The 10,914-nt window shown below is 48.6% G+C and overlaps 1 protein-coding gene across 1 annotated transcript in view; it reads left to right on the forward strand.

Annotated features, from left to right (window-relative positions):
• Window positions 1-216: 216 nt before the first annotated feature.
• The window catches only part of CHST10 (carbohydrate sulfotransferase 10), an 18,938-nt gene continuing 8,240 nt past the window's right edge, over window positions 217-10,914 (forward strand). Inside the window, exons 1-2 of the mRNA XM_004369313.2 lie at window positions 217-348; window positions 8,627-8,718. Coding sequence (XP_004369370.1) covers window positions 249-348; window positions 8,627-8,718 — 192 coding nt within the window. The 5' untranslated portion in view covers window positions 217-248. The remainder of the gene's footprint in view (window positions 349-8,626; window positions 8,719-10,914) is intronic.

The following is a 10,914-nucleotide window of genomic DNA, read 5'->3' on the forward strand; positions in this document are numbered from 1 at the left end:
TCAGGGTTGCTTCCCTCTGTTAGGATAGTTTAAGTTTGATTTAATGCTTAAGTTGATAATTGAATATTATTCATTAAAAATAAAACGTTAAATACTGTTATATCAATTAAAAAACGCATTTGCTGCTGATCCTGTTAACTGAAATCACCTGTTCTTTTTTCCCTTTTGCGTACTTGATGGTGTATAAGTAGCAGGGGTGTCGCTTGTGTTTTCCAGGAAGACTCCCTGAATGGCTGACGTCTGACAACATGCACCACCAGTGGCTTCTGCTGGCCGCATGTTTTTGGGTGATTTTCATGTTCATGGTGGCTAGCAAGTTCATCACGTTGACCTTTAAAGACCCCGACGGTAGGTGTGCTTCATGTCGGAATGGGTTTTTGTTCATCGAGGCCTTGCTACGCTGTTGTTGTTAGATGTGTGCACAGATGACCTCCATCACAGAGTCAGAGGACTGGAATGCCACGAGAGAGCACGGAGCTACGCATAGCGTCCAAGTCCTCGTGTTATAGAGAGGCCCAGGAGGGGAGGTGGAGAGGGATGGGCGGTGCTTCCCCAGGACCTCCCCTTGAGGGCGGAAGTTGCTTTCTTTTTGGGCTGAATGTTGTCAGAGGAGCAGGGCCTCCTCCCCATGGTGCCCTGTGCTGCGCGCTGTTGCGTTTCACCTTGCCTCACAGGCTCCTGGATTGGGAATCCACTCTGCTTCCGGTCGTCGTGGAAGACGCAGCCATGATTGATTAGCGTGCCTCCGTGCCCCCGATACTCTGCACCAGTGGCCGCGTGTCGGAAGGTCACCTGCGGTGCAGTGGAAGGAAGGCCCTTTGCATATGTGTATGTCAGGTCGTCGAGGATCTCTAAACTCCCTTTACTGAACACAGGCATTGGAATGAGGATGTGGAACGAGCACCAAACCAGGGCTCAGGAGAGCTGATTTCTAGTATGCGCTCTTGTCATTTGCTTACCTGAGCCTTAGTGGGTTTTGTTTTTTCTCTAAAAAATGAGCATAATACCTGCTCTGACGGTCTCCCAACATGGATGGTAGTGCAGTGTGGTGCTCTCGTCACCTGTGAAGTGTTGGGTCTGGGCCGGGAGGCATGGTGACGACTCCGCTTTGTGGCACAGCCCGCGTCCTGTAGGGTTCACAGCCCACAGGAGGTGTTGAAACCGCTCACTGGCAGCGTTAGATCGGCCTGATGACTTCGGCCTGAGAAGAAGGATACTTGTGAGCGCGGGTGGGCGCAGCATCTCTGTCCTGCACAGCCTCCTGCTGATGGCGGCTTTTAGAAAGGAGGGGTGATGAGATACGCGTCCGCCCCGCTGTTTTCCCGAGTTACTCCTGGCGGGCTGTGCAGGCCTGTGCCACCTGCGTGCCACCCGGGCTGCCTGTGGCTGGTCCACCCCGTAAAGCTCCCGAGGGCGTCCACCTGCTGTGCCTGGGGCTGCTCCAGGCACCACCTCCCACTCCCTTCCTCTCTGTTCCCACCCTGCCTGTAAAGGAGCAACAAGATGGATCCGAAGGCTGCTGTGCAGGCGAGGGGAAAGCACTGACATTAGCACCAGCGGGGGTTCTTGGCTTCACAGTCTCCACTCAGTAACGTTTATTAGGCATTGAGGGCTGGAGGCTGACTGGCTGGCATCGAAAGTCCCATGCTCATCTTCCAGGGGCCCTGGTGAGAAACCCCTTGGAAAGGTGGCGTTACACCTCCCGGTACTTGGGGTAGCCAGAGCTTCACGGGTAACTTCAGCTCATGCAGGGCCTTGGCTCTGTTAGAGGAGCGAGAGTCAGATCTTATAGGGTTGTTAGGATTTGAGACAATGATCTCCACTGGACAAGCAGGAAATTTTTCCAGTCGCTCCAGCATAATTACATATTACTGATAACGGAGCCCCCTTGTGTTAGAGCCCTGGTTCTCATCCCTGCTGCACTTCAGACTTTACCTGCCCCACAGCTTGGTCTGGACTGAGACCAAGCGAGCTAGAATCTCTAGGGCTGGGGCCCAGGGCCCAGACATCTGCATTGTTTTAAAGAACTCTGAGGTGGTTTTAGTACTGAGCTAGAATTGAGAGCCTCACATGTAGAACATGGGTGGGAAATTGGAAGAAAAATGAAGAGTTGCTGCAAATGTGAAGTAGACCTTCCTAAGGGTCCACAAGGAGCCCTGGTGGTGCAGTGGTTAAGCGCTCGGCTACTAACCGAAAGGTCGGCAGTTCTAACCCACCAGCTGCTCCGTGGGAGAAAGATGTGGCAATCTGCTTCCATAAAGATTACAGCCTTGGAAACCCTATGGGGCAGTTCTGCTCTGTCCTGTAGGGTCGCTGTGAGTCAGGATTGACTCGACGGCAGTGGGGTTTAAGAGTGCACACATCTTCCTCATGATTTCTTCAGTTCCTGATAAGGAAGGAACTCAAAAAAGCGTGTCAGCCTGGGGTCATGAGGTTAAATTGTTTATGATATATTTTGTTTTCAGAGGTAGATATATATGTAATATATTTTAGAGAGCAGTCCATAAAAATAGTTACATAAACTGTCTCTGTGAGTTTTAATATTACCTGGCAGAATCACCTCTAAAGAACACCTCATCCCTCAGTATATCCGGTAAACAAGGCGCCATTCTGCTATGATGTGGCACATTTTATGCTGAACGTTTTCTGAAAAGTATGGAAGCCAGAGACGGTTTTGTGAAGGAAAGTAGAAATTGGAGCATTAGAAACTAAGACCTGTAAAGAAAGGTGAAAGGCGTTAGAGCTGTAAACCCGGAGGAAAGGCCGGTGGAAGTCCTTAAGCGGTCACGTGGCATCGAGTCAGCTCCAGCTCATGGCAACCCTGTATGTGTCAGAGTAGAACCGGGCTCTATAGGATTTTCAACGACTGATTTTGTTGAAATAGATACCAGGCCTCTCTTCCGAGGTGCCTCTGGGCAGACTTGAACCCCCAGCCTTTGGTTAGTGGTCAAGTGCATTAACCATCTGCACGCCCCAGGGACTCTGTTCACTAGGTATGTCTGGCCCTCTGCCTTTCCGGTGAGAGGGAGGAGGCACTTGTTCCCGTCCTGTGAAGTGGGATGTGTCTGAGCCGTTGCTGTGGCAGTGACTTATGAGTGACAGTGGCTGGGGCCGTCTGTGGGAAGTTCAGAGCCAGCGCACACTTCGCCCCGTTCCCCTTTCCACCTCAGAGAAAGTGTGGAGAGAACCTCCCAGGGTGGGGTGGCTGTGTGAGGAGGTGCCACGCGTGACAGTGTGCAGTGAACTTAGAGAACCCTTCGTTGTTGCCACTGAAATTTGGGGCTGTTACCCACAGGGTCGCTAGGAGTCGGAATGGACTCGGCAGCAGCGGGTACTGTCATACAACCTCGCCTGTCTTGACTCGTAAAGGATCTTGTCTAATTGTCCCTAAGCAAATGGTTAGGATCCCGAAGATGAAGGTTCACTGAGTTCTGACAAGGAGGGACTGAGCTCACCTCTACGCAGGGCTTCTGGCCTGTCTGGATGATCGCACACTGGATCAGGTGTCCGTGAGAAGGTGAACAGTCACCACCCCTGGAAGCCACTCGAAAGAACCACCGTGGGTTTCGGTGGCTGAGGCATCTGCTGCCTCAGGGCAGGGCACGTTCTGAAGCTCTGTCCCCATCCCTCCAGCCTGTGGTTTAGTGAGGGCAGTCACTTCATCTTGCTGGGCCCTCGCCTGTCAGGAGACGGTCAGTCCACTGGTGGATCTGGGAGCTCTGCAGGTAATGGAAAGGGGTTTGTCAGCGTGTGGCCGGAAGGGGCTGTCTCACATGGTGGAGTTTACTTCCCTCCTGTTCACAGTGTGTTTGCTTTTGAACCAAAGGCCCATTTTGAAGTATCGTTACAAGGAAATTACCTCAGAACACAGTGGTAGCCAATAGGATGAAGTGTCATTTCTTTCAAGGAAGGTGGAGAATCCTTGGTCTCCGTGTTGGAGCTAGCTGGCGACAACTCGGGTATCCATGGGGCCACTGGTTTGGCTCTGCCCTTCGAGAATTGGGGCTCTTCTCCAGAACCCCAATCGGGGCAGGTGTGTTTTCTCCTCAGCTAAGTGTTTGTAATGATTTTTCCCTGGTCCTTGGGCGGACAGGAAGAGAAGATTCTTCTTAAACTACTGCTTAGAGCAACACTTACCTTTTTTTTTTTTTTAAATAGTGTTACGGTCTCTCTTCAGTTCGTGGAACCGGAGTGATGTTTGTGGCAGTTACTAATCCTTGGTCAACAGATCTCAGTGTCATATTGAGACCAGGACGAAGTGTTGTAACTAGACTTTATCATAGGAAAAAATGCCTTCAGTAGTGGGAACCAAAACCAAACCTGTTGCTGTCGAGTTGATTGCGACTCGTAGCGACCCTATAGGACAGAGTAGAACTGCCCCATAGGATTTTCAAGGAGCAGCTGCTGGATTCAAACTGCTGACCTTTTGGTTAGCAGCCCAGCTCTTAACCACTATGCCCCCAGGGCTTCTCAGTGGTGGAATTTGATGGCATATATTGATACTCCAAATAAAAAATGACATCCTTGTGAATGTGCTCTGTGTGTGTGTGTGTGTGTGTGTGTGTGTAGAACCGGCCTTTTTTCTTTTCTGTTTTACTTTACTCTCACAATCTTTGCCTTGTCCCAGCTCCTCAACTTGATTATAAGCCACTTGAGGGCAGAGCACGTGACTTAAATGGTTTGTATGCCCTTGTTGTTATTAGGTGCCGTTGAGTTGGTTCTGACTCATAGCAACCTTACGTGCAACAGAACAAAACACTGCCCAGTCCTGCACCATCCTCACAATTGTTATGCTTGAGCCCATTGTTGCAGCCACTGTGTCAATCTATCTCATTCTTCCTCTCTTTCGCTGACCCTCTACCTTACCAAGCATGATGTCCTCCTCCAGGGACTGGTCCCCCTGATAACATGTCCAAAGTACGGCAGACAGAGTCTCACCATCCTTGCTTCTAAGGAGCATTCTGGCTGTACTTCTTCCAAGACAGATTTGTTCATTCTGGCAGTCCATGGCACAGTCAGTATTCTTCGCTAACACCATAATTCAAAGGCATCAATTCTTCGGCCTTCCTCATTCATTGTCCAGCTTTCTCAGCGAGTGCTGGGTACAGAGGACACGCATGGGATGGATTGGTACTGCCCATTGACTAGATGCAAAGTGTCGTCATGAAGTTGAGTGGAAATGATCACTTTTAGAAAAACAAAGTAGTACATCACTTGTAAATCTACCAACATTTTTGTAAACGATGTTTACGACAAAAATGAACTAATACCTTACGAAAACACTTAGCCATGCCTAGAGGCTGAGAGTGCTTGGTCCTGAAGCTGCAGACTTGCTCCTGGGGTCCGAGTGGAGAGAGAGAGACACCGCTCTGTGATCCTAGCAGAGATGATGACGAAAACAGATGGTTGTCTGCAAACCAACGGAAAAAGAAAACCAAATGCAGATTGTTTTCCGAGTTTTGTTTAAATCTAGTTGGATCAGGGTTAGCAGAGTGGGGAAGCAAATACTAGGAAGTTTGAAATCGTGTTGCTGTTGTTGTTAGGTGCCGTCGAGTTGATGCCGACTCACGGAGACCCCGTCTGATAGAGCAGAACTGTCCCGTAGGGTTTTCTAGGCTGTCATCCTTATGGAAGCAGATCGCCAGGTCTTTCTCTCACAGAGCCGCTGAGTGAGTTTGAACCAACAACCTTTTATTAGCAGCTGAGAGCTTAACCATAGCACCACTGGGGCTCCTTTCGGAAATCATAAAAATGTTAAAATCGGGGGATGACTCCTCCAGCGTGCATGGGATTGGAAGGTGAGATGCTGCACAGCTGTCAAAACCCGTGCTTCTTAGCGTGTAGAATCAGTGGCCTTTCAGAATTCATTCATAAGTCGGTTGTTTAGAATGCAGGGTACACAGGCCACCTCTTCAGACAAAGATTAGACTGGACTGTGGGGCATAAAATGATACTTGTGAGGAGTGTGCCTTTTAGCTCAAGTAGGTACAAGAGACTAAATGGGCGGCTCCTGTTCGGAGGTGAGATGGGAAGACAGAGAGGGTCAGGATCTGGTTGAATGGACATGGGAAAGCTGGGCTGGAAAGGAGGGGTGTGCTGTCACACTAGAGGGAGAGCAGCTAGGGTCACAAGCAATGTGTGTATAAATTTTTGTGTGAGAGACTACCTTGAATTATAAACTTTCACTTAAAGTACAACAATTAAAAAAAAAACAAAAAAACAATGCGGGGTACATTTCCCTATCTATAATGTTATCAAGGAAGCTTAGGTTTCTGGGAAACCCGTGCAACCTGTGACAGAGCTGAGCATTGTAGGAAGTGTAGCAGAAAACATTGTTGGAACGCTGAGTCGCCAAACAAGAATGGAATGAGAATTATTTATTAGCATGTCATTGCTCACAGATGGCCAGCTTAAAGGGGGCAGGCAGACAGAGTCTCCGCGGCCTGGTAGTGCCTTCAGGAGCGTTAACGGCCAGTGGCACTGATGCTCCTGCCTACTTTTACAGAATACGTGGTGTTCTCGTCCTTAGTCCAGTCCAGAACGGCTCCTGCACACAGTGTTGTTTAGAGTCGCACTTTGACGCAAACAGAGAGAAAAAAAAGGAAGAAGATCTTGGTGGGGTTCATAAAGGTGTGTGGCAGAGATTTCATTGGAATCAGATAATGCTAAGGTGTGAGAGAGAGGGGAGACAGGGTGATGATGATTGTCAGGGCATTTGTACAATTGTTGTGAAGCCCCCCTCTGTACAGGGGAGAAAGGAGGAAGGACCTCCAGGCTGCAGGGTGCTTGTATCCACTGCTCTCTGGGGAGGGAGGACATTTAGTCCAACAGCCAGACTGGGGTAGGGGGGACCGTGGAGCTGCAGCAGAGGTGCACAGGGCTGGCATTAACGACCCAGGAAGAGTGGGTTTTGATTTAAAAAAATTTTTTAAAGTGAAATATGCCTTTGTGTAACTGACTTATGCTCTTATTTGGTACCTACTTTTTCTTTCTAATTATGTATTAGACTTTGAGAAGTGTTGAAAGTAAACATTTCTTGGTTTGCAGAGATATGAAAGAGAGATGAAGGTTATCTTCAAATTCTACCCCAAGGTTTCCAAAAAGACTGTTGTAAATGATCACTCTGGGCAAACAGACTCTTAAGATTGCTGTAGTCTGATCTCTGTCCCCTGGCTTTTTTTTTTTAAACTAATGCTTAAGCGCTAACTTGACTACTGAATTGACTTGTGTTTTTTTTTAACTAAAAATTTTATTTTGAGAAAACTGTAGATTCACATGCAGTTGTAAGAATAACAGAGTTCCTTTGTGCCCTTGACTCATTTTCCACCAATAGTTACATCTTGTAAAAACCATAGCGCCAGGATAATGATATTGATACTGATAGTGATATTGATATCAATAGTGATAGCGATAGGTTCAAGATCCCCAACACTTCCATCACCACAGGCCCCCTCATCTGCCTTTTTATAGCCACACCACCTCCCTCTCTGAGTCCCCATTCCTCCCCCACCCCCCCGGCAACCAGTAATCTGTTCTCTATCTTCATACTTTGTCATTTGAGAATTATGTAAATCATATAATATGTGACCTTTTGGAATGGGCTTTTTTAAATCAACATAATTCTCTGGAGATCCACCCAAGTCACTGTGTGTATCAGTATTTCATTCCTTTTTATTGCTGAGTAACATTCCATGGTATGGATGTATCACTGTTTTTTTAGCCATTCACCCGTTGAAGGACATCTGGATCGGTTCCATTTCGGGGCTATTAAGAAGAAAACTTGCGTGAACGTTTGTGTATAGTTTTCATGTGAACATAAAAGTCTTCGTTTCTCTGGGATAAATCCCCAGAGTGCAGTTACTGGTCCTGCAGCAGCTACGTGTTTAGTTCTGTGACAAACTGCCAAACTTTCCCAGGGTGGCTCTACTGTTTGCGTTCTCACCAGCAGTGTACGGGTGATCCAGTTTCTCCACATCCTCGCCAGCATTTGGTGTTGTCGCTGTTCATTTTAGGCATTCTGATAGTCGGGTAGTGTTATCCCACAGTGGTTTTAATTTGCATTTCCCTGATGGCTACTGATGTTGAACAGCTTTTCATCTATATATCTCTTTGATGAAATGTCTTTTCATGTCTTTGGCCTGTTTCCTAAGTGGATTGTTTATTCTTTTACTGTTGAGTTTTCGGAGTTCTTTACATATGTTAGCTATTAGTCCTTTGTCAGATAGGTGGTTTATAAACATTCTCCCACAGTGTATAGCTTGTCATTCCTCACCTTCACAGGGTTTTCCTAGAAGGGAGCAAAGGTTTGATGAGGTCTATTTACACATTTTCTGAAGATTTTCTCATAGATTGTTTTAAAGTTTTATGTTTTGAACTTAAGTCTGTGAACCATTTTGAGTGAATTTTTTGTACAAGGTGTGAGACTCAGGTTTAGGCTCCTTTTCGTGTCTGTGAGATCCAACTGCTCCAGCACTATCTGTTGAAAAGACCAGCCTTCTTTCATTGGACCGCGTTTTTACCTTTGTAAGATATCCGTCAGACATAGCTTTGTGGGTCTGTTTCCAGGTTAAAATTCTGTTCCATTGATGTACATGTAAGAAGACTTTCTCGCCTCTCTGTCTTCCAGCGTACAGTGCCAAACAGGAGTTTCTGTTCCTGACAACCACGCCGGACGAGAGCAAGCTGTCAGAGGAGAAGCACTTTCCCGAGGAACTGAAGGTGGGCACAGCACAGCAGCGGGCCTTGGTCTCCCCCATGATGGCCAGCAGAGGAGCAGGACTGTTGGCACCTCCTGAGGAGGATGGTCACCCGGGGCCTTTGTTTGCCCAGCACAGCACCTCTCACCAGATGCTCTGGTGGCCGGCCAGGCCCACTGCTGCAGTTGAGGGCGTGGGTGATGCAGACAGCAGGGGAGGGCCTGGCCTCAGGCATAGCCCAGCTTTGGCAGGTGCTGTGGTGGGGGGATCGCCAAGAGTGAGATGGGGCACGACTCTGTCATCGTGGCCTGAGAGGGCTGTGACCCCAGCACTGCGAGCTCACTCGCCGGGAGTCTCTTGGAGGGGTTGTCAGACCTCCATCGTGAGTGTGCCCAGCCTGCTGGGAGGACTTACACCTAGAGACTGGCCAGACTTGTAATTCATTTATAAAAATACCATGCTTTCTTGGTGGATGTGAGCAGTTCCTTCTAGAAGCAAGTACACCTTGCTTCTAGAAGAGCAAATTTTTCCTCTTCAGAACTTTAAAATATTTATTTTATTGTTACAATTTACGGGCACCGTTTTGCAGGAACACAACAGTCAGGGATGTAGGTGGGAAAGAGACGGGCCACCACAAAAAGCAGGACTGAGCCTCGCAGAGAAACAGTTCTCAGCAGAACAAAATAATAACTCATCAGTTAATCGGCTGTACACATATTCATCTGCAGCAGGAGCTTGTGGTAAGGTCTTCGGGAAATACAGAAGAGATACTCGGCGTGATCTTTACCTTCTCATAGCGTGTGCTGTGACTGCAAGAGGAGCTTAGGAGGAAGAACGTGTGTGCTGAAGCTCTAGGCGCTGCATCCAGAGAGGACAGTCCCTTCGTTTATTTGTCTCCTGGTGTGTGTCTAGCCCTGCGCTCGTCTCAGAGCTGTGCTGTGAGTGGAGAAGGGGCGCTGTGGAGTCTTGAGGTGAACTGAGAAGATAGCCATGCTGCAGGAGTAGAAAAACATGAAGGAAACAATTCGTAGCCTGGGAAGAGTTGGCCACGCACTGTCAGTGGTACCCTGCCTTCTTATGAAGACAGGCCAGGGGCTGGAGATGGGGAGGGTGCCAGCAAGCTCTGGGCCTCACACGGGCATGGGGCCAAGGTGGCTAGGGAGCTTAGACATCTCCCCCAGAAGCTTAGTCAGAGAATGAGTCCCAGGGGGTCAGCAGAGGGGCCACCCGAGGTGTGGTCAGGGTGGCATCACTAGGGCCTTGGGGTTGTCAGGAAGTTCCAGACTCATAGGAAGTTGAGTTAGCTAGGTTTCTCTATTTCTCTAACAAGTCACCAGAAGGTTTCCCCTGTGTCCAAGATACCTTCCCCTTTAAATGCAAACACCCCTGCGTGTTCCCATTTGGGTTCATCCATTGCCATTCTGCAGTCAGGCCAGCCCCCTGCCTCCACCCTCAGGCCAGCCCCCTGCCTCCTCCCCTCAGGACAGCCCCCTGCCTCTTCTATCTTACCTGTGGTGTCTCCCTCTAACCTGCCTTATCCATTCTCCAACCCCAAGGCAGAGACACCTTTCCTCAAGGAGCCCTCCATCTCATAGAAACTAGCCTCCCCTTTCTTTGTGCTTTCGTTGAAGTTTGCTTCCACTTTATCATCACTTTCTGCCTCACTGTAGCTGCTTTTGTTACTTGTGTGTGTCTCTCTTCATCATTTTAGCTTTTGCTTGGAGGAGGTACGGGAGGCACATTTATTTTTATGTCCCTCACAGTGCTTTGTACGTCATGGATGCTCTGTAAATGTTGGTCGTGATGTATTCCTGAACAGCTGAGATAATTAGCCTCGCCGAGAGAGTAGAATTTGCTGGGTAAGGTCAGGATGCAACCAGGGGAGCCGGAGAAGATCTTTGACCCAGCATCATGGAATTTTAGAGTTAGAAGGGGTCTCGGACAGCAGAGTAGCTAATCCAGCTTCCTAGTTGTATGGATGAGAGACCTGAGTCTAGGAAAAAGGTTAATCCAAAATCTTGTGAGAGTTGCTGGCAGAGCCCAAGGCTGCCGACTTCCACCCAGCGCTCACCATCCTCCACATTCCCACTCCAAGGCTGGACTTCCACCCAGCGCTCACCATCCTCTACATTCCCACCCCGAGCCTGCTGACTTCACCCAGCGCTCACCATCCTCCACATTCCCACCCCGAGCCTGCTGACTTCACCCAGCGCTCACC

This window comes from Trichechus manatus, unplaced genomic scaffold (assembly GCF_000243295.1).
Source record: "Trichechus manatus latirostris isolate Lorelei unplaced genomic scaffold, TriManLat1.0 scaffold00004, whole genome shotgun sequence".
Classification (NCBI taxonomy): Eukaryota; Metazoa; Chordata; class Mammalia; order Sirenia; family Trichechidae; genus Trichechus; species Trichechus manatus.